Source organism: Symsagittifera roscoffensis, chromosome 8 (genome assembly GCF_963678635.1).
Source record: "Symsagittifera roscoffensis chromosome 8, txSymRosc1.1, whole genome shotgun sequence".
In the NCBI taxonomy this organism is placed as follows: Eukaryota; Metazoa; Xenacoelomorpha; order Acoela; family Convolutidae; genus Symsagittifera; species Symsagittifera roscoffensis.
Genome location: NC_087069.1, coordinates 44,835,632 through 44,860,423, shown reverse-complemented (window position 1 = coordinate 44,860,423; position 24,792 = coordinate 44,835,632). Strand labels below are relative to the sequence as shown.

General features: G+C 30.7%; 1 protein-coding gene across 9 annotated transcripts in view; it reads right to left on the bottom strand.

The window, feature by feature from the left end:
* Positions 1–24,792, bottom strand: part of LOC134852817 (neuropeptides capa receptor-like) — a 98,335-nt gene that overhangs the window by 31,628 nt on the left and 41,915 nt on the right. For 5 of the 9 annotated variants that reach the window (XM_063868627.1, XM_063868626.1, XM_063868625.1 and 2 more), the window contains 2 exons: positions 1,457–1,734; positions 973–993 (listed from right to left, as the gene is read on the bottom strand). In XM_063868627.1, the coding sequence (XP_063724697.1) occupies positions 973–993; positions 1,457–1,675 (240 nt within the window). In that variant the 5' untranslated portion in view covers positions 1,676–1,734. Of the gene's footprint in view, positions 1–972; positions 994–1,456; positions 2,789–17,635; positions 17,713–18,010; positions 18,034–24,792 lie in introns of those variants that run through there. The other 4 variants (XM_063868629.1, XM_063868623.1, XM_063868622.1 and 1 more) reach the window with 4 other exon arrangements.

Here is a 24,792-nt window from a genome sequence, read left to right as displayed (position 1 = left end):
TTTCAAAAAGGACTCAAACACCAATTTGGGAGTACAGGGTAAACTAACATGAATGAGTGAAGAAAGCATCTAAAATGAAAAGGCGCCTAAACTAAGGTTTTTTTCGCTAAACACTAAGTTTCAAGCAATCTCTTTTCCCTTTTCCCAATTATTAATTCTCACAAAAATCAAAAATGGCGTCAATTAATGACATCTGTACGATCAAAAACATTAAGAATTCTCAAATAAACGTTATCGGATTCTGTTAATTTTCCCCCCTTTTTGCGAAAGGGTATATGATTGGCAGTTGAACTCATTCGTTTAAGGGGTTAAAATTGGCATTGGTTACTAGGTTGGAAACAGTTGACAAGATCGTTGTTTCTTTATCAATTGTTTTTTTTACCAAATTAGAAAATTGGCTTTTTTTGAAAATTTTCTGGATTATCAATATATCAAAAAACCAATTTTTTTTTTGAAATTTGGGAGAAGGGAAAAGGTTGTGAATAGACTGTTTTAAAACGTCAAATAAGGAGCAAGTTAAACTAAGTGAGCGATGATGTTAATGGTGTAAAAATCGACAGAAGCTGAAATGGATCAAATAAATTGCACACGAATAACTTCTGAAACAAAACTTGCATTCAGATTGAGAGATTTTGTTGACAATTAGATTGAGACTGAAAAAACAATTGAAAAAGACAAAAGACCGCAGAGAAAACTTTAAACTATTTGGTGCAAAGTGTACTGCATTATTCAAAGTGATTTGATAATACTGTTTTCTAAATTGTTCAATGGTGACTTCAGGTTTTTGTTATACGTGGAGAAATTCGAAAACAATTTTTTTTTCTAGTCACTAAAACGATTGCCACCAATTTACGAAAGATATTTGAAATAAACAACTCAGTTAAAATAAGCTGTGATTTTTAAGAGAAATTTTAATAGCCATGCTCTGGCCATTTTTTTAATTTATAACTTATCAATCTCGCGATTTCTTACCTGTTGGAAGTTGATGCCAATCTTGAAAAGAGAACACGCACTGTTAAAATTAGATGTATAAAAAGCGTTAAAAAAGAAAAACAAAAATGAAACTATCTATTTGCTATGAAAAGTTGGTAAAAATTAGGGCTATTTGAATTAATAACTAATTGCATGCTAACTTTTTTTATGTTTAGTTCAAACTACAAGATCAGTCAATTTTTTTTAAATTAAAAAATCTTCAAAATCGAAGAAATCATTTTTAGCCAAAAATATCTTGAATTTTTTATCAAAATTTATTTAAGAATCATTTTTTATCCAAACTTATGTTAAGAATGATGATTTATAGCTAAAATGAGTCTGGTTTTGCTGAAGTTTATGCATTTTTTGACAACCGTTCTTCTAAAAAAAATTAAGAAATGTTTATAATCATAAGTTAAGGATAAATTGTTAAGTTGATTTGTAAATATGAATTTTTGTTGAAGTTGTTTAAAAAATGTCTTACCTGTGTGAGGTCAAACAGTGCCGACAAAAGGTCACAGAGGGCCAAATTAAATACGAAATAATTTCCCACATTCTGAAGGTATCTGAACTTGACTATGGCCACGCAAACCATCAAATTAGCGACCATACCGGCCACAGTTATGATCAAACGAAGCGAAGAAATGGTCATGATCAGCCACTCGGGCGCCGAATACTCGGCCATAGTCGATGAGTCATTCATGGTCGTCGAGGACCAATCAGGTTTCAATGTTGTCTGCTGCTCGGGTTGTGAGTTCGGATCTGAATTCAAACTGTCAATATCATTCGTTCCAATCGTTCGGGGGAAATAAACGGATGCAATTATTAACAGGGGGAAAGTTGGGGAGCAAACAATCGGCAGAACTGAGCGATAAAACATTTGCGATCAAATTTTCATATAAACAAAGTATTAAAAAATGGAATATGAAATTTTGGGAGGTTTTCGGGAATTATCTGAATAAGAAATGATTTCGGGGTATGTTATTTAGAAGCTGTTTTGGGAGTTGTCTAAATAATAAATGCAAAATCATTCACTGCTTGGACTTGAGTATCGTTTGTGTTGCAGTTTGTTTTAGATAGCAAGAAAAAACTAGGCAATAAAACTGTTTAATAATTAATTTAGAAAAAAAATCCAACGAAATCAAATCCTAAAGCAATAGAAAATAGCTTAAAAGGATAATTTTCCTCAAATCAGTTTGTTTGTAAGATTTTTACTAAAATTGATTGCAGAAGCGATGTTTTTGTTTTTACTGTTTTCAGTTATATAAAAAATAATGAGCCACAGTTTTGACTTAATTTAACATAAGACCAAGAGTGATTGACCGGAGTTAAATTTCTCAAAAGGTGACAAAAATGGTAATTGATACCAGAACTCATACTAAGTTGAAGTTTAAACACAGTATGTAAACTTTTATACTTCTGATAAGATTAAGATACCGTTGGCGTAACTTATAATTATAAGTTATAATATTCCAAGTAAAGTAATAAAATCAACTACTTTCGAACAAGTTTGTGTAATTTAAATAGCTGAGCTCGGAGTAATGTTTCTTAAGCTGAACTCGGAGTTTGATTGAATTTGACAGAAAATAAAGCAAGACCATTATATTGGTCAAACTTTCGGAAAAATACAGGATTGACTGTAATAGGAAATAGAAAAATACAGGATTGACTTTTACTTATTAGAAAATCACCCATCGGGTAAAAGGTGAAATCATTAAGCGTTAAAAAGAAAATTTATTTAAATTTAATGTCAACGGCGTGAAATTTGGGAACCAAATAATTAGTAAAAGTAATCACTGAAAATTATTACCAGAAGAAAAACGTATTTGAAAAAAAAAAAAGAATTGTAGACAACCATTTTCCTCGGCATTCATTGGTTCTTTTATTTTCCTTGTTTTCTTCTCGCAAATGGAACATTCCGCAAAATGAAGCTTCTGAACAAAATGACTCCAAAATTGATTGAACAAAAAACAGCACCTCTTTTATTTTTTTAATGACGCCCGTTACAATTCCAATGGTTGACATAGCTAAGCTTCCGTTTAACTTCAATTAATAACTTGTTTTTGTTAATTGTGCTAATAATTTGTATTTGCAGATGAAAAAGTATTAGAAAGCAAAGTTCCCAAAAAGGATAAATATGCTGAATGACGCGGCTAACCAAACAAAAAATTACATCGATTTTTTCTCTGAAAATGAAATAAAACCAAGAAATTTCAATTTTTTCTTCAAACATTACAAACGGTTGCTTTTAGACGAAAAAGTTCAGTTCTTGGTAATTATTCGGACCATGAATTTTAAAGTCTCCGTTTCAACAAAGTGCAGTTAACAAACAGAAAAAAAATTGAAACCTTAACGACGCTAGTAAATCACAGATCGTGCCAGTTGTTTTGTTTTAAGTCATAAGCAAACGTTGAGGTTGTTTACCTATTTAGAAGCCAAAAACATTTGATTTTGATATCTTTGAGAAAGATCTTTTAGAAGGTAAATGTGCCCCAAAACAAGCCATAAAAATATTAGACCAATTTCTAACTTTCTGCAATTAACTTGGCCAGTTTGAGGTAACAATTCCAAGCAAACTTCATGCAAGGCTGAAAGGGTGACTTAATTTGACAAAAAAAAACAAAAAAAACCCAGAGGTCACGGGCAAAATATTTTCTATCCCAAAAGGAGCATAATAAGTTATATTATATTAAGAAGTTATATCAGTTGAAGCAAGAGAAAAAACTGGTATCAATATCGCAAAAAACCTCGACCACATTTTTCATATCAAAAGCTTGACATGATTTTTTTCGATATTTCAGGTCATTTCAATTTCATTTTTTATTTTTCCAGCTGATACAAGTAAGGTTGCGTGTGTTGAACTTCAAAAATATTTTTAAGCCGCATAATAAAATCTAACTACGGTAATTCCAAAAAAGGTTGTAGTTTTTTGTTGTTGAGTATTTAACTTTGTTGACTAGTTCGCAATAAATCATCTGGAGTCTGCATTGAGAGAACTCCAAAACAGTGTTCACTCCAAATCATTTACTCATAAATTTGAGAACTTGTTCAGAAAAGTATCGTAGCAGCTTGAAGTATGAGCGATTTGTCTTACATATGATAAACCACTCGTTTTTACAAATTAATTTTTACAAAATTTTTTTGTTTGATCAGATAGCATTCCAGTCCTTGCCTTAATAACCAACAAAAGCGTAAAAACATCAATTTAGAAAACTTTTTTGAAAAGTACTGATTTATTTTCCGGTTGTTTGTGAATTGATAACTGTCTTCAGAAAAATATTTGTTACCCTCGCAATAACTGCTCGGAGTGATTCCATAGACCAACAAGACTGCTCGTATCAGGGCGAAGCCCTGAATGTTCCGACTGCCTTTTAAGGTTTATGTAGCAGCAGTAATGGCATAAAAAATTAAATGAATTAAAATAAAATGAAATTTTTTTTTAACTTGATTTTTTTAATAAAAATCATCCCCCCACACGCCATATAAAGTACAAAAAGATAAATTTCGTTCCTTGTAACAAATCAATTATGGCAAATAAGCTTCGTTCAACCAATTTGGAACGATTTATAAGCCGGATTAAATCTCCGCTTACGCGTTAATAGCGCGAATGATATCGCGCGTTAATTGTCCCAAATTGGTCAAAATGGCCAAAATGGCAATCTTTAAACCCTCATAACTTTACGCAAAACGATCACAGGTAAAATATCTTTTCAAATTTAAGCTCAGGACAACAATGGTTTTCGAATGATATAAAAAAATTCCGTCAAAAATGGCTAGTTAAAAAGTCGAAATTTGTCTGAAGAAAAAAAAACCCACCCCGAACACAAATATTCCGTTACTTTCGTATCGAAAGTCGGAACAATAATCATACAATTCCCTGACATAAGTCTGTAAAAAACCACTCAAACATATACCAGAAATATTCACTAAATAGTGTCATCGAACTCAAAATAACTTTTTTCTCGCATTGGCAGAAAGATTGATGTACGTTCATAAAAATCGAAAAACTGTTTTGGCAAAAAACTACATATCGTACAGTTGGCAGAAATGTAAGTTGTAAGACTGAAAATTTTTGCGTAAACAATACCAAAGTATTTTCCAAAATACTCCAAAAAAATTTCAAACGCGAACGTTTTTATGCGCGAGCATTTTCATGCGCGAACATTTCCAAAAAAAATTTGAAAAAGTTCTGGCGCGAAAAAAATATTTCCAGAAAGTTTTTCTGCACGCGAAATTTGCTTTTAAGTGTATACAGCATAGTTCGATAAGAACAAAAATCAATTGATTCTTTCTTTTCTCAAAATAGTTTTTCAAAAACGCTCAAAAAACACTTTTTGGTCGTATGGCTTTTTGGTATGCCTACGGCCTTGAAGGATAAATCAAAGTTTCAAATTCGAAAAATTTGCATCTCTGAGAAATTTACCGTTATTTAGAAGTTTGCTACTTTCATTGTATTATTTGCTAAGACACCAGTTTCAGTTCGGTTTCCTTGCATTGAACATGCAGAATCGTGAAATTGTTTGCCTAATCTAGCTTTGAGCAGCCAGGGTCTAAAGCACTTGTGTTTGATTGGAAACAGAACCCAAAAAAATTAGAGCAAAAATTCAAATTTAAAAAGGAAACACTTTTTGTTTTGTGGAAAAATGCTCATCATACAATTTTTTATCCAAAAAATTTCTGATCAGAGACCTATCTTGCATTTTTTCATAGAGTTTTTTTAAAAGTGTATGGCTAGCATATTTTCATACATGAAAACAGAATGATTGCATTTTTGGTCAATCCGGGTACCCGGGTTTTTAAATAATTTCATGGATAAATAACAATTTTTGTTTTGCTGCAATCCAGACTGTTATCTGAAATATATTAAAATAGTGTGTTCGAAAAAAATTTTACGATGACTTGAAACCATCAATTTTTTTGCCTCTAAATGTATACGTAAATTTACTAAATTTTTGACAAGTTCGGCTATATTTGTCATAAATTGAATCTTCTTCAAGTTATGAAGTAATTTTTAAAACTTCTTCTTGTTTTCGCAATCAAATATTTCTAAAAATAATATTTCAAATTCTTTTTCATTGTTACCCCTGCATAGATCGAACTCTTTAAGTCATAAATCTTTTGTAAGGAATCAGTAGAAACTTTGTTTATCAGAGTAGATCACGACATCTATCAAACGTGTTTCTTATGAAACAAATCTTTACCGCAGTTTATTTGGCATTATCTTTTGTTTGTCATCGACTAAAAATTGCAGCTACGACTCACGTTGGACAAAACTGGGATTCAAATAACTTTTAAAAAAAACATACAATTTATACTGACGAACTGCAAGATTTTTGATTAGTTGATAACTATTTCGTTGATTGAACGCAATTTATTGTTCATTGCAGCGTCGTGCGCAGAAGTTTTTTCGTGCGTGAAGGGGGGCGTTGGTTTTTCGTAAGAAAAGATGAAAATTGTTTTCGGTCTTTTTTAAAATGGACTAACATTTTTTGGTGCGCGCTCCCTTCTTAAACTTTTGTTGTTTCGGCGCCAGTTTTTGAGGTTCACCAGTTACAAATGGGAGCCCTAAACTATACTAAAGTGGGAACCTTTGGTTTAATTTGGCAACCCGAATTGAGGGGGGATGGCACGCTCTTGGTGCATTGCAACACCAAGTCATGGTGCTGACTCTCTTTTAATTTCATTATTTTGAAAAACTATCAAATCGAAGGACTGAGTTTTGACAACACCAATCTGATCTTTTTTGTCCTCATTAACGTAATTGCAATGCATTTTCTATGATGTGAAGAAGCAATTGCAAATTTGATAAAGCAGTCATTTGAAGCGCATTTGATTTTTTGGCTCTTCAAATCAATTGTCTTTGCGAAATTGGCGTAAAATTTGCTCAAGCTCTCAGCATCAGACTGATTGTCCTTTAAATGCTATCCAACAAGGAAAAAAATCAATTAGACAAGGAAAATGTAGGTGTCAATTAGAAGGAAATTACACAGTCCGAAGCGCTAAACGGATTTCCTTTGAGTTGTCAGATTGGAATTCAATATTATGAAGTCGTTTTTTTGTGAGCTTGTCTTATACTTCTTATGTTTTCCTAAAAAAATGCTTCCTTCCTTGCATATCTCGGATCTCAAATGCTTTCAGAAACAAATGATTTTGTAATCAAGAAACTGAAGTCCTGCAACACATAAAAGCCTTAGACTCTTTTCATATAAACATTTTAACCTTTTTAATATCTCGAAAAAGGACGGTGCAATTTGCTTTTGTCAAATCATTCCAAATTAATCTATGCTCAGAAAGAGCAAAACAAATTCAGAGCATTTTACAGAAGGGTTTGACAAAACAGCAAGTTTTAACCGCTCGTATTCCGCCAAAAATATTCTAGACTTTAAAACATAATTGAAAGGTTGGGCTCAAAAAACATTATCGTAAAAATGTGGCAGAGGGCTAGGCTAACATCATTATGTATAGCGAAAAATGACTCTCAAAAACTCACAAAGGGCAATTTTTCAGATCTTTTTCAACTAAAACAAAAAATTTGACCATCGAAAACCCACGTGTAAGCAAACTTTGCTTTAGGTACTTGAAATCATGTCGATTATCGTCATAATAAAATCAGAGTTTGGTGATATCAAATTAAGTATCAAGATGAAAACATTTTTTTCGCATTAAGGTTTGAACAGAAAACATTGATGAGAAACAGGATAAGACGGTCAATCAAAAGTTTTTTTTATAATTTTAAGAACTCTCAAGACAATTCTTGATTCAGCATTTTAGTTCCTCGAAAAAGAGCTTCTAAAAAAAGTTATTACGGACCGATGTTCAAAGCGTAAAAAAGAAGGAAAATGATCATGGTGGCAATTTTTTTTCAAATAATGGATCGCATGCTTCAAAAATTCAACGTTTTTGCGAGAGTTTTTTTTCTCAATTCCCTAAAACTAATTTAATTTATTTTTTTCCCCATTAACCGAATAAGTTTTCCAAATTAAAATCATGAAAAGCCAATTTTTTCATCAAAGGCACTCTATCTTTGTTTAAACTGATGCCTCTGCGCTCATGTTTTTTTTATCTTCGATCAAGTCAAGCAAATTTTTATAATATGAAAAAAAGTAACCTTAAAGTCCATTTTCAATAGAATATGATCGTTTTGTTTGTATAGAAACTGCACTGAGAATCACTAGTTATCGATTATTTTTACTAGAACGCCAGTCCAGAAATGGCTTTTTTTTATATAGCAGTGATCTGGCTCGTGACCCAAACATTGATCATGGCTAACGGATTTTAAGTAACATTTTTTTTCGAGACTTAAAGAAGTTAGAACGCCTCAAATTTCCTACTAAATTTTAGGAAAAATCAAGTTAACCTGTTATTCTCAAACTAAGGACTGGTGATTTTGAATGAGCTTTTAGAAGCGGAATCACTTTTCGCGCTTCTATCAAAATGATGGATATAAAAAAAGTTACAAAGAAAAATTAACTGATTTTTGCAGGAGCAGATCTACGACTTTCTCGAAGGAAGGGGTATGGGATATAACAATATTTTCGAATACACTAAAAAGTTCTGTATAACTGTAAAAGTTTTCAAAAAAGCACTAAAAAGACCTTTTTTTCGGCCAAGTTTTCTGCCTTCAAAAATTCTCATCTCTTTCTTTTCATAAAAGAAACAGTGAAAAACTGAAGAGAAGCACAAGTATTTATGAATTTTAGTGAAACCTTGGATTCCCAAAAACTTAACTTCTGAGAGAGTGTATCAAGCACCGAAGTTTGAAGGATAAAATTGTTTGTGTTTCTCTTACAAAACTTATGTCTGAATAATCAATCATCGAGGCAATTTAACGCTTATCATATCAATTTTTTCAATATATCATCTGCTGCTGAGATAAAAAAAATCCTTTAAGAGCCCAAGCAACAATTTCATTTCTATTTTTTTGTGATAGGTTTATGCATTTCTTAAGTCTCTCAAAAAAATGTTCGTTTCCAGAGTCTTATTTTACATTTAGATGTTTTTGCACAACTCTGCATTATAATTGATTGACATGGTGTTTTTAGTTAAAGGAAAATGTGCAACAAAAACCCATTTTTTACCGACTAGAATTGATCAGCTTTGAATTATGTAGAGACTGGCAGTAAAAAACAAATTTAACTGAGTTTTAATCATAAATCGCCCATTTAATTTGTGTCGAAATTTTTTCAATTTTAACCTGAAATTTCATTTTTTCATGGTTGTCTTTTGAAATTATTTTAGGGAAGAACAACTATTCAGAACTGTAACAAGCTCTAATATTCCAATTGAAAAATTCTAAAGTAGTTGTTCAATGACCACTAATTTTTTTGAATGAGTCTAAGGAAATAAAATATCGGGTGATGAAAAACCTGGCTTTCTTAATATCATCAGTATTACTTTTATTGGAATAAAAATACCGGCTTTTTGCAAAAATTTTTTAAAGTAAGTTTTAGGTCAAAATTTCAACAAATGTTATTTAAAAATTATTCTTGTTGAAACTATTTCGAGATCTCTCAGATGAAAAAAATAGGCAAACAACGCGCGTCTTATTGTTTTGCCGAGAGTTTTGAAAAAAAAGTTTTTGAGAAAATATTTTTGGGTTTCAACTTTAAGAAAACACTATAAAAACACTTAAAATTTTAAAAAAACACTGAAATACAACCTTGCCCCATAAATTCATATCTAACCTTTATAAAGGAATCAATATACTTAATCTATATTAGTTTCACTGAAAAAATGGCGGACACCTTTTGCCCAAAAAAAAGCTTTTTAATTGTTTTTTGCTTAGAGCGATCATGTTATACGTGAAATTTTAACAATTCAGCGAAACTTTTGCTGAACTATTGCAAAAAAAATAGCAGTGTGATCAAGTTGCAAGTTTGATTATTTTTAATTGATTTTGAAATCAAATTGAAACAGTGCTCATCAATTGGATTTTGTGCGTAAAACCTCAAAGTATCATAACTTCAATTATCTTCTATAGAAAACTTCAGCTTGATTTTCGCGAGAAATTTTGTAAGCAAATTACGAAAATTGTTTCCTGAAAAAACATGATAATTTTATACAAATCGGCTATTAAAAAATCTAGCCATAATTTTTCCGAATCAAATAAAAATCAAATCATCCAAGATTTTGGACTCTAGTTTGAAGATAAAGTCCCATTATTAAACATGAAAAACTGTATCATTCTTTCAAAACTTGCTAAAACTACCCTATGTTTTCATTTTTGAAAAAATTGTCTGGGATCAGAAAGAGGAAAAAAAACTATTCAATTTTGTTTTTGATGCTGATCAATATTTTAAACCAAATTTGAATAAGTGATTTATATAACAAATGATTAGAGATGAGTATACAAATCAGAATTTGAATAATTCCGAAGCAGCTTTAGAAGTCAAGAGACGGAAATTATGAGCTGTCAGCCCATTTCTGACAACATCAGTACGAAAAAAATCTTTTTGATTGGCAAGGAAAATTGAATAGAAGATACAAAAACCTTTTTTTTTCAGTTGTTAAGCAAAACAAATGTTTTCTTTTGCACCTCAAACAAATGATGATTTCCAACATCATTTTTTATATTTCTGAAACGCGCGACGAATAGCAAGTATCTTAAGAAATTTTAATAGTAACTTTTTGACTTCTTAGTTAGTTCTGCAAACTAGCAAATTGGTTTAAAAATTTTTCTAATATGCACTTCGAATAACAGTTTACTCAGTAGGCTAATGTTTAAACTTGACAATTTACAGGTGCAGTTTCAATGATTTGAATTTTTTATTTATGTAGTTTTACTGCCTGAATCTATGGGAGACAAAAAACTATAAAAATTTCCAGATTGAGAAGTATGAAATGCTAATTCCGGACAAAACAAATAATTTAGGAAATTCAAAACAAGTTTTGTAAAATTGTGACATAATTATGACTTTCGACAAAGAAATGACAACGAAAAAAAATCCCTGGAAATTACCGGTTTTCTTTTTTAGAAACCTCAATTCTCGGGTCAAATTTGGCTTCTTTTTATTGCTAAATAATAACGGTGAAAATACCGAATCAATTTTTTTTCAAAAACCTCCAAAGTGAGCCTCCCATCTGGCACAAAGATAAAGAGGACGATTTTGATCTTCTCATTTTTGGTTAAATCCATATACTTCGCCTTGATAGACAACTTGATGCTTTTCTTTCAACATATATATTAATACTTGAAACGTGCTTTACACGTTTGCGCAAGTTATTGCACATAAGACCCTCGTATAATTTGCTGAGCTACATCATGAATACAATTTGACTTAATTTTGTCAGGGGTTGAACCCTTAGCCTGTAGTTTAAGCAATTTAAAAATGTATATGTTTCTGGGGTAATAAGTGTTTATGGGTCTCGAACTTACAAAATCAAAATGACCGTAAAACTTCTGTAAAATTTTAAGCAAATTTTGATTTTTTTCATCGTCTAATATCATGGCAATCTCAGAACGACATTTTCTAAATTTCAAGTACGTATTTTTTTCTTCTGATAGTCAATATCAGAACTGTTTATTATCCAGAGAATTGAACAAAATTGGAAAAATTGATAAGGTTTTTTCTCAACATTATGATGCAAACATATAATTTCTGCGTACTATGCGGAATCAATCTTCGCTGAATACTTTTTAGTGAACTTGGTGCTGAACTAATAAAAAACATTTTGGGGAGAAAATTGTCACTAAATATATAATGGTAGAACATTTTTCGTTAAGTTTGGAAAACAAAAACCTTTTTTAAAAAAGACCAGTTTTGATTTCACAACGTAATCAATTTGTTTTTCAAAACATTCACAAAATTGAACATACGACGTTTATTATGGTTAACTTTTACGCAAAATTCAATACAGAGTTTCTTTTCTAGTGCTTACTCAATTAAAAAACGCATTCAGCTTTATCTTTTGTTAACAAATAAAAAAAAATAAAAAAAAATTTTGAAAACAAGTAATAAGTGTTAAACACCACAAAACATGACTATGCTCAACTTTTTTAGTGGACTAAAATAATTCATCCTGAATGATATACGAAAAAGTAATTAAAAAAGAATTATAACTCCAAACAAAAAATCAATTGTTGATTAGTAATCTGAATCATAAGGATTGCAGTAAAGATTGGAAAAATTTCTTGAGTAGTAGCGATTCAAACCAGTGTTTATGAAAAGAAAATAAAAACTAAACAATTGATAGGACGTTTGCATTTAAGGTAGAGTAAATAAATTTCAGAAATATACAAACAGAATTAAATCCCTTAGCGAGATTTCTGAGTGATTATGCAGCCGGTTGTCAGGCACATCTCATTCTGTATCAATGTTTTTTGTTTTCTGTATCAATTATTTGCATCCTGTATCAATGTTTTTTTTTGTTTTCTGTATCAATTATTTGCATCCAATATCCAGTTGAAGGGGGCACTTTTTCTTTCTTTTTCTACACAGATAAACAATGTTTCAAATCAATTTCTATTTTAAAAAACTTTTCATAATTGTTTTGCTCAAATTAATCACAGAATAATCACAAAATAATCACAGACTAATTTTCGTAAATTTTTTAACCTAATATACACACGGACTTTTTTGATTGACAATTAAGGTAGGAAAATTGTTAAGAATTATCATGTACGATTCTTATTTGAAACTATATACTGGTTTATCTCATTTGAAGTTTTTTGATCTGGAAAAAACTATTAGAATAAATCATCTGTAGAAAAACTGACAAGCAGAAATGCACTTTCTTTCAAATTGTTTTTTTAGCATTATCAGTTTTATGTAAAAGAGCTAAATGCAGCTAGAGATTGAAAAAGAAAAATAGTTGATAAAATAAATTTTAAAGTGTTAAAAAATTAAAACACGATTTTAAACCACCAAAATGTTTACTACACTAGAAATTTTCCAGCCATTTACAAACTATTTATTTTAATTTCAAATCTGGGTAAAAGAACTAGCTAAGCTTCACAGCAAATCTTTAGAAATGGTGCACGTGTTCGGTTCAAGCTATTGGTGTATTGTTACAATGGCATCTTGTTAATTGTGTTTTTGAACAAAACACATAAACCAAATAAAAAAAGCTTATCATTTTTTTTTATAAAGAAAAACATTCTCATCGATTTTTCATAAATGAAAAAAAATATTGACATACCTTTCTCTAGTTTCTGCACGTAAAGGACTGTATGACATTACACAAAAACAAGCCTTCGATAAGAGTCTAATAACATCTAGAAAAATTAAGTTTTATTCGTTCTAAAATGACATTTTACCGGTAACGTGATCATCACGTTTAATTGACACAAACTAGGTACTCGATAGTATGGTTTCACATCAAAAGTTAAGTAGAAATAAGGAAAATTTATCTGAATGTCTGGAAATAATCATTTTCTGAAAACATTGTCCTAGTGCCTAGAAAAGAAAATTATCAGGGTGTCCAGAATAGAAAACAAGAATGATGTTTTTGCCTCAATGACTTAAAAAACATTAGCTGCGTAGACAAGGATTTATGAATATTTCATTCGTAAAAAAACAGGCACTTAGCCTCTTTTCATCAGTAAAAACTTTCTAGCTGTAAATTATTAAAAACTTTAGAGCCTTACTTTGAGGCTATATTTGAAAAAAAAAAAAATATATATATATATATATATATATATATATATATATATATATTTTTTTTCATTCTCCAGTTAGACTAATCAAACGCAGAAAAAAACTTTGATAAAAGTTTTGATAAGTTTTTCTTTGGAATGTAAAAAGAATATCAAGTGATATTCATCTCTTGAAGTGAAAAGATAGCTAAAACGACAGCCGAAAAATCTGACCCTGCCTAGTTTGTTCAGCAAATTAGTTTTCAGATGAAAGGCAAAAACTTGGCCTAAAGTGCCTTTAAATTTTTCAGCAAAAAGACTTCTAAAAATCATTCACGTGAAAAACAACGATACAGTCGAAAAAAGTTTACACTTGGGCTTATCTGATGTCGCAGAACCATGTAGTGTTCAAACGAAAGTTGCATAATGCAAATTGTACTATGCAATCAGTTTTGGCTGATAGCAATATGCTAAAACCAGACGGTTTGTATCTGGGCAAAACACTGAATGTGCCGATTGTCCCCTTACTGCTAATAACTGATAATTTTAAACTTTAATTGTTAAAATTTGAGACGTATATCAACCTAAAAACACCAGATAGCTTGTCTCATTTCATATTTAACATATATTATGAAGCCCCCCCATCGTGCAGTTAATCTTTTTGAGACCAGCTTGTTTTAAAAAAGCATCTCGAGCATATATAATTCTCGCTGACTTCGAAAGTCGGAATAAATAGTCTTTCGACAACAACAGATACTTTTTTGATGCTTCCATCAAACTCATCTGAAATTTGAGAATAGCAAAGAGAGGTGAAATGTTTTTTTTTTGTTTTTTTTTGGAAGCTGTTCATCGAACTGGCTGACGAATACAATCAAGATCAAACTTTTTGTCAGCTTGTCAGTCGCGTGACACAAAGATTGTATACAAACGCCTGGAGATTATCGAAGAGCTTCAGTATGCTCAAATTACGATAACCACCAGCTCACAAGCACTGAATTTTTGCAAACGGACTGAATTTTACGCAAAAATAACTCGTTTGTGTTCATTACTGTTTGGCTCCAATTAACGAGAAATTTTTAAGAAGAGCAAAAGATTGTTTAGGGATTTTTTAAAAAAAGGGTTGCTTTAACACAGTTTTAAAATCGAGTTGCTCTAAATCTATATATAACTTAGAAATAATTTTCTTCTAAAATTGAATTTTGTAAGAAGAAATTCTCATTTTTGGATCAAACTTCGTCCTGAACTTCAATTAATTTAATTCATTTTATTGCGGCTAGAAGTTGCTGCTGGTTAACAATTAATCCAAATTCGTGGCAGAAGAAAACATGAGATGAAAATTCTAAATAATGTAAAGTGAGCCACAACCAAAGTTTCACATAGTATGTTGGTTGTAGGTACAAGCGTTAGACTGAAAATTGATCAATAATTTTAAAAGTAATGAGCTTTTTTAGAAAATTTTTCTTTGATTCTTTGTTTTTAGTTGCAAGTCCTTAAAAAAATGGACTTTTTATGCAAAGTTGAGTTTGCTTTTTCTACTCAAAGAACGGTTCGATAGAAAGGCATTAAATTTAGTTTAGCTCTATATGAATATTTTCGGAACATTATGTGTTACTTGCGCAGCAATCTGCTCTCATTGTAATTATTAGCAATAAGTCAGTACTCTATTTCAGAAAAAGTTAAAACAAAACAAAGACAGCGGCTATCGATTCAGTTATCACAAAAATATCCAACCATGAAAAACAACGAATTTTTCGGATTTTTTGAATTGCGTCCTTTTTGTTCCAGTCTGATGAGTTGATCTCAAAAAACCCTAGAATAATAAAATTAGCAGCAAAAGTTTTGATCATCGTAGAGTTTTTTAGAGAAAAAAAGTTGAAATAATTTTATTTTTTCTTAGAAATTTACAATTTTTTCAACCTTATTACCAATAAAACGCTCCCAAGTTTCGAAAATAACCGAAAAAAAACAAATGTTTGCAATTTTACTTGAATGATCAGCTGGCTATTAGGTACTTATTTTAAGTTCACGCCTTCTTCATTTTTATTGTCAAAGAATTATTTAAAAAAGCAATAATTCCAAAAGTTTTGACAACGCTCGGGTGTTTCAGTGCAACTTGAACACCAATCGTCTACTTTTTTTGAAGCTTTAATGAGTGATATAGTCAAATTAAGAAACAAAAAGATAAACAACAAAAGAATGGCCGATTTATGTGCAAGTATCACAGAAAATTTTGACAACAAAATAAAACCAAAAGAAAAAAGTTGCGTCGTTCTTGTTCGAAGTTCAATGATAACACCTGAACACAAGCTTGGAAAGTGGATAATAGTAGCATTAGTTTATGCTTTTTCGCAATTTTTTTCAGCATGAAATAATAAAAAAATTAAAGTACAGAAAAAAATCGAAAGTTTCGAAAATTTTTTCAATTTTTCCCATAGAAGGCTCTAATAAAATTTCCACATAATTTGGATTAAATTTTAACTTTTAAGGTTTGCTTCAACTTATTATATGTCTTTTAAATTCAAGCTTTTTTCTTTTTTCTTGTCAAAAAACAGCTCAAACAAAAGAAAAACAAAGTTTTTTTCAATTGTTATGATTGTGTTCGGATTTTTCAGTGTCACCTGCGCAGCAATCACTTACATTTGTTTTTGTTAACACTTGCTGATGCAGTCAAACTAACAAACAAAATTTTATACTCATACAAGAATAGCTGTTTTATTTGCAAGTATCAAAAAATGTTCCTGCTAATATAAAAAAAAATTAGAAATTGCTACTTTTATTTCAAACTTCGTCTTTTTTTTTCGCGGTGTGATGATAGATTCTAATTTAAAAAAACCTAGCTTATCGATAGAGATTTTTAAAGTATAGTTGGCCACTTTCTTCATCGTAAAATATTTAGAACAACAAAAAAAAACAAAAAAAAAGTTTTCCAAATAATTTTTTGGAAGTTTCTTAGGCTTTTCTCTCAACTTTAATCCTAAGAGAGCTAGTTAAGTTCAAATTTAACTTGTCTAAAATCAAACTTTATGACTTAACTTGATTTTTCAGCCTGCCACTAGATTCCTATTTTAACCTTTTATAAGCCTGCTTGCCCGCTTATTCGCTGAAAACTGGACATAAATTTAAAATTTTAGAACGGTTTTCATGGCACTTTTTGATTTTTGTTAAGTTAGTTCGAATCACAAATGAAATCTTTTTATTACATTACATCACTCGAATTTTTCCGGTGAATGATTGTGGTACCTGATTTTCTATGGAAGCAAAAAAAGAATACTCGAATACAAAGTTCTTCTCCCCACTTTCAACGATCGGAAGAACGAATCTCAATGTTTTTTTCGTGATGGGCATAATTGCTTAACAAGCAAACAAAATATCTCTAAAAATTAAATAGCGAACGGAAAATGTAAACCCATTGAAAAACTAGACATTTTGGCTAGAGTTACATAAAAAGGGGAGTATTTCTTAATTTAGGCCGTTTTATTTCAAATACGATATTAGCTTTAAAAATTGTCACACAAACGAATCAGAACCAAAAAGGGCTTAACAATTTAGGGAGGGACTTAAAATTAATCGCTGAAATGAACAACACTTTTCTACCAACTAATCTTTCAAACAAACTTATGCATGACTTACTGCGCTGGAAATTTTCTCGTGTTTCTGCACGGTTCAAACGGGCATTTGAAACATTTGGAATTCGAGGTCTGTGGTCTTTTCAAAATCAGTTTCTGTTATTGTCGGGCTGAATAAAAAACATTTTGCATACTGCAGACAATTAATCGGAAATAACTGTCGGCTAATTTCAAATTTCTTGTCAATTTTTTGTGATCAGAGTTGTTTGTTTGTAAACTTCGGGTCATAAATTTTGGGAAGAACTAGATGACCATAAAAACAACAGAAGTGGAGCCATTTATGGCCCTCGAGTTTAGACAACTTTTCGAAACTTATGAAGAACTTTGTGAAGTTTGAACTTCAAAAGGTACAGATTTTCCCACTTCTATTCTTAATTTGGTCCGTTGAGTTCTGTATTAACCAAACTAACTTGCATAATAACTTGGTTTAAACTTATAATAACATATGGCCCATTTGACTAACCTGTCAAACTTTCTTGTATCTGCAGGTGTTGGTGATTTTCACGTTCTCCAGTTATTTCTTGTCAAGAGAAGTCTGGGCTAAACAAAATTGGGCAAATTAGTCGGAAAAGGGAGGAACACAGGGCGAATACCTTTTCTGATCGAGTGACCAATCGGTCAAACATTGATTCAAGTTTGATCGCAATTTTGATCACTTAAGCTGAAATATATTTTTCCAAGTGCTAGGAAAATCTAGAAGTCTTTTTCCAAGATTGAGTATAATTTTCAAACGATAGTGTAATCGTTTTCAACTGTAAAAATTTTTCTTCTCAATTTCCCGAAAGGTTTCAAAAAATTGTGAATTTTGTAGTGTTTCAAGAAATGCAGAAAATTATACCTCAACTAATGAAGTCAAAAATTCGGCTCAGATTTGAATCATAATATTGGTAAGCAATTGCATTTTCTTTTTTAGCATTAGAATTAAATTAAATGAATGCTTTCTTTTAAGGTGCAAAATTTTTTGAATCATATTTTGTTTTTGATTCAAATATAGATTATATAATAATCATGCAAATGAATAATTGTTGAAATCTGAAACTGATACACGTGAATAAAATTGCCCAGTGGACAAATAGTAGTGATTACTTTTTAAATTTATTGACTCAGTCAAAATAATGTTTGAGACAAAATCGCGACCAAAGTTTTGACAGGAACAAATAACCACATTAACATATATTAATCAAAAACTGAAAAATTGCTTACAAAAGAAAGTGGCATTTTTCACATATACAGATTGTCAAGTTGTTCAAATAAACCATCGAACCCCCTGGGCAACTTGAGTATATAAGCTGTCATTTTATCCTAAATAAATGCCAGCTGTCCGGAAATTATACGCCTTTTTAATCCAGATTGAGAGGGGTTAAATACATGTAAGGTGGTCGACCACATTTTCAGGAGAAATTCAGTGATATTTTATAAATGCAAGCATGGAACTGAATGGGTCTTGCGCAAAACGTGTTTAAAATTTAAACTTCAGCATTTCAAAGCAAAAATAAAATTATTTGACAAGTAGCTCAAGAATTGATATGATCATTATATATTTCAGAGTTTCTTGATTTTATATTCCAGTCTTGGCCGATTTCAATTATTTAAAAAAGGTTGAGGATCGACCTATATAATCGTTAGCGACCTATATAACATATGTCAAATAACTGACTTTCGTTGTGCATATTCGATTAATAAATAACTCGAAAACAGGAGGGGGGGGGGTTGCACCTTGTGCGATAACGGTTCTGGTATCTCAACTTTTTATGACTCAATCAACGGCTTTTCGTGGTATTTCGTAGGGCAGGGCGAATCTTCGTAGCCGGCGACAGCTCGTAACGGGCGACAGTTTATAACAAACGACAATTCGTAGCAAGCCACAAATCACATAAAGCCATTTGCAAGTAGGAAATGCTTGCTCCGTTTCGATCAGGTTCTAATCAATTCAGTGATGTTTTATAGTTATTTTTTTTGCGATTTGCAGAGCATCTATCAATCCAGCCTGCTAAGAATGAGCATTTTTCTTATTTCTCAAAATGCTCCAGCTTAATTTCACCTTATTTTTTGGATTTTTCTGGAAAATTATGTTTCTGGAACTTTCACCTGACATCCCTAATGCAGCAGAGTTCAGAAAAGCAATATAGACTCATTACAAAACCAAACAATGTTTTTTTTGTAAATTGTGAGCGGATTCCGCGAATGGCCAAAAAATTGTCACGAAAGGCGCAAAATTGCTAGTTTTGTTGGATCTTCTTTGCTATTTTGGAATTCATGAAAACAGAGCTGCAACACTGTATCATTCCAAATTGCTCCAAAAACAAGCAATTGTGCGGAATCTGCAACAAGTTTTGAGGAATCCGGAACAGTTTGTGGAACCCACAAAAAATAAGTTTTATGTTTTGTAAAATTACGCTGTCGCGGAATCAGCAACTGTCAGCAGAATCCGCAAAATGTAAGCGGAATTCTTAAAAAATGTTAGCAAAATTTTGTGAGAGGATTTTCTTGTCTTCAAAATTTTCAAGGGTAGAGTAAACTGAAATATTTCTTTTTCACACTGACATTACCGTACCATGGAACCGAATAGACTCTCTGACAACCTCAAATGGAACGACTTATTCTTATAACCCCTGAAAAAGTCGATGCATCACATCAAAAGTGGATGCTTGCATTTCAAAGATTTGTTAAAAAATTGTAGTTGCTCAAGACTTATGGTCATCAGTTTGTGCTAGTGCGTTCATATTCGTATGATCAGTGCCAACAAATCGAAATATTTCGAGTGCAAACATGTTTTCTTTTACTGAAATGAGGCCAACTAGTTGGCTTAAAAAATTTTTAAATGGCCAAAAGTACTCCAACGAAAACCCGGATATTTACCATTCAAAAACTTTGCGAGAAATTGGGATTTAACGAAAAATCTTAAATCTTTTTCTCTTTTGGCTTTTTTTTATTTTATAGTTCGTACAAAGAGAAGTTTTTTAATTAAAGAGGATTTGGAGGGTTATGCTTGATAAATTAGAGATTTTTTATTTTAAAAAAAGATCCCAAAAGAATTTCATTGATGAAAAAAGTAACACTCAATTGGTTTCACTCACTAAATTAGTGTTTTTGAGAACATGCAATAAAAATTTGAAATGCCATTCAGCTGTTTGGAATCAGTTGTCACCGAACAATGAACAAAACTGACGAACTAAGGGAATCTACAAAAGTAGGATAATCTTTAGTCTTTTTTTTATGTTAGCAGTTCTTCAGTAATATGCATTAAAGAAACAATCTACCATAACTTTATATCCAATTTTGTTCTTGAAACGTCTCAAAAATCATGCTAACGAAGGCTCTGTTAAGGATTTTTTTTTATTGTTTATCGAAACTCAAAATTTTTTTTGATGAGTTTAAAGTGACCTATTTTGTGGTTTATGATATATGTTTCTGTGCCCTCCATCCTTATCTTTACAAAAAAAGGTTGATTTTACAAAATAAACTTCGAGAGTAAGAAGTTGGTACAATGATGGTAACAAGTTTCGAATTCTTCATAATCAACGAGTAACAACCTGGTGTATAAATGTAGTAAAAAGTGTAAAAATTTACTACATGCAAACTGTTTGTAGACATAACAGAAGACTTCTCATATCTCTTTGTCGGTTTATCAAAAGTATATTTAAAGCTTTTTCAAAAAAACTAAGGTTAAAAATGTCTTCACGAAGTTTCATGCAATTGTACAACAGGGAAAGAAAGTTTTGATTATTTTTTTGTTTTTTAACTGATTATTGACTGAATGGGAGAATTAATGAAAAGAAAATAACAAAAATTGGGCTTATCTTTGATTTGATCAGATGTTGATACCAAAAATACTGATATTTTATCAAAATTTGAGAAGTTATTGTTGTGTAAATGTTGTCTTCTAAAAAAACTAGCGAATTTCAAAAAAAAGAGTACCTATAAAATGTCCAATAAATCAGATCTTTGCTCTAAATTTTGGTAAGGTGCGCTGAAATTTTTTTCTCTGTTCAATTTAGTCGTCAACATGAAAGATTTTTTTTCTGAAAAACTTTTCAGGGAAGAAATTAAATATCTAAGTTTGCTTTGTTTTTAAGCAATTCTGTTTCTGTAATTTGAATTTAATAATGGTGCTTTTTACTGTCAAACAAATCTAACGCCCGAAAAATAAATTTCGGGCTAGTGTAGTTAAGTTTTGACAAATCAAAGAATAGCGCATGAATTTTTTTACAAAAAAAGTTCAGTTTGAGGTAACCAATTTTTACAAGCAAAAAAAGCAAACATATTAGCACCCTTTGATGAGTTTGTTTTCTTCTTTTGATTCAATCAGAATCTAAATTTAGCATAAACTAAACTGTACAAACTGTTCTTTTTTTTTGTTTTTGCTTCAGTAAAACGTCTAAATGTACATCGTCATTGTTTCTGAGAACTAATTTAATCTTCTAATAGTAGAAATTAGAATACTATAATAGTTCTAATAGTAGAAATAGTAGATTTTATTTTTTACCTCAGAAGAGAGTTTTCAGAAGACTCACATATCTTGTTGTAAGCAAAAAAGGGAACTACACCAGAAAAAAAAAGAGAAAAGGGAAGTACTGGTAAAACTGAAGAAAATCTTGAGGAAAAGGTAACTATTCCAATTGATTGTACGATTTTTTTGAATGAGAAACAACAAACTTCTGCTTTAAGTTTACCGCAAAAAAGAACAAAAATGTGTCCTTAAGACATTTGTTCCCCAAACTGACTTGGTTGTAGACCGAAAAGGAAAAACAAATTAAATTCCCTGAAGATTAAGCAAATTTGATATGAAGCAACTTACTTTAAGAAATTTGTGACCAAAAACATTTTACCGCGTAAAGAATTCTTTTTTGTCTTCTTGGGTCTGTTCAATGGTAATCGAACTATATCAAACTGAGCCCATTGTCTGGAACAACAAAATCGTATTAAGAATAGTCTCCAAAAACTTGTAACAAAATACGTTTGTTTTTGTAATTTGTTTTTAAATTTAAAACTTATAGTTGATTGGTTAAAATGACACATTTTAACTAGCATAAAAAAACAAGTGCCAATTTAAGAAGAAGATAATTTTCAGAAAGTTTGTTTAGCTACATCAGTGGCTCATTTTGATAAAAATTTGACAGTAAGTGACTCGATAGTTTTGGCGTGGTTTTTGACGATTTGAACACCGAATATTATTTTTTTGGGTCCAAAATATGGCCTCTGTCTTTTTGCTTGCAGTCAACCCCGCTCGAGAGAAAAAACCTGTTGTAATTAATTTTCAGTTTCAAGTGTTTCGTCCGGATAATTTCTATAAGCACCGTACAAGAAGCAGAAATTATCCAATCAGAGCCATTTTCATATTCCTATTTGAATTATTTTAAAATTAAGTTTTTCTTTTTACTGCTGTAAAAAACTGTAAAAACAAAAAACAATAAGTTTTATTTTTTTTGATAAGTTTTATTTTTTTTATAAGTTTTAGTTTTTTAAATTTATGTGAAAAACTTTGAAAAAACTTCAAATAAACGATAAATCAATTTTTGCCCTCATTTTTTTAAATTCAGCCCCATTGAATGAAGAAAGAAACTCTTGATTTTTTGTCAGTCTTTATTAACAATTTGAAAACCAAATCCAATTTCTTAACTTGATCTCCCTCTAATTGATTTTATCATCTGTTCGAGTCCGTCTAATTTATCCGATAGCTCTTAAAGGCTCCGAGTTTACTTGCCCGGCGTTTTTCATGCAGGATTTTTTTCATTGTTTTTAGTGTCTTTTAGATATGCAAGTTCAAGTTTTTTACTTTTTTATTGTGAGCAGAAGTTTTATCAATTTTTCGTGATATTAATCATCTAAAAAACTAGAAGTTTAGTAACTCATGGCTAATTTTGGCTTGTTTTTTAGTATTTTGAATATAATACTGAATCTTTTTTCTGTCAAATTATTTTTTGCCCGGAGAGTTTCATTTAAGCTATTGTAGTTATGTTTTGAAAAAGCAACGCATGATTTTTTTATAAAACAAAATTGAAGCAACCATTTTCTACAAGAAAAAAAACTTAGTTTGTGTTTTTGATCCCATCAGCATTATTCAGATTTATTCTGTATCACAAAAGAAGAAGTTATTTTTTCTTTCTGCTCCAGTGAAAAGTTTTAGCCGTACGTCCTCATTGTTTTCTGAGTACTCTCCTTTACATCCCAGAAAAACTCATTAAGTTACCCAATTTTCGTGTAATTTAACAAATGTTCAAAAATGTTAAATCTCGAAACATCTCAAAAATCATGCTAACGAAGGCTCTGTTAAAGATCTTTCTTTATTTTTTAACGAAATTCTTTATTTTTTTTTGATGAGTTTAGAGTGACCTATTTTGAGGTTTATGATAAATGTTTCTGTGTCCTCAATCCTTATCTTTACAAAAAAAGGGTTGATTTTACAAAATAAACTTCGAGAGTAAGAAGTTGGTACAATGATGGTAAGAAGTTTCGAATTCTTCATAATCAACAAGTAACAACCTTGTGTATAAATGTAGTAAATAGTGTAATAATTTACTACATGCAAACTGTTCGTAGACATAGCAGAAGACTTCTCATATCTCTTTGTCGGTATATCAAAAGTATATTTAAAGCTTTTTCAAAAAAACGAAGGTTAAAAATGTCTTCACGAAGTTTCATGCAATTGTACAACAGGGAAGGAAAGTTTTGATTATTTTTTTGTTTTTTAACTGATTATTGACTGAGTGGGAGAATTGGTGAAGTTAAAATAACAAAAATTGGGCTTATCTTTGATTTGATCAGATGTTGATACCAAACATACTGATATTTTAAAAAAATTTGAGAAGTTATTGTTTTGTAAATGTTGTCTTTAAAAAAAAACTAGCGAATTTCAAAAAAAAGAGTACCTATAAAATGTCCAATAAATCAGATCTTTGCTCTAAATTTTGCGTAAGGTGCGCTGAAATTTTTTTCTCTGTTCAATTTAGTCGTCAACATGAACGTTTTTTTTTCTGAAAAACTTTTCAGGGAAGAAATTAAATATCTAGATTTGCTTTGTTTTTAAGCAATTCTGTTTCTGTAATTTGAATTTAATAATGGTGCTTTTTACTGTCAAACAAATCTAACGCCCGAAAAATAAATTTCGTGCTAGTGTAGTTAAGTTTTGACAAATCAAAGAATAGCGCATGAATTTTTTTTACAAAAAAAGTTCAGTTTGAAGAACCAATTTTTACAAGCAAAAAAAGCAAACATATTAGCACCCTTTGATGAGTTTGTTTTTTTGCTTTTGATTCAATCAGAATCTAATTTTTGCATAAACTAAACTGTACAAACTGTTCTTTTTTTTGTTTTTGCTTCAGTAAAACGTCTAAATGTACATCGTCATTGTTTCTGAGAACTAATTTAATCTTCTAATAGTAGAAAGACTCAAGAATGTTAGAAAAAAATTCAAAGTCTTCTGAGTGTGGAAACATAGCTTAAAGTTTGTGATTTTATTTTTTACCTCAGAAGAGAGTTTTCAGAAGCCTCACATATCTTGTTGTAAGCAAAAAAGGGAACTACACCAGAAAAAAAAAGAAAAAAGGGAAGTACTGGTAAAACTGAAGAAAATCTTGAGGAAAAAGTAACTATTCCAATTGATTGTACGATTTTTTTGAA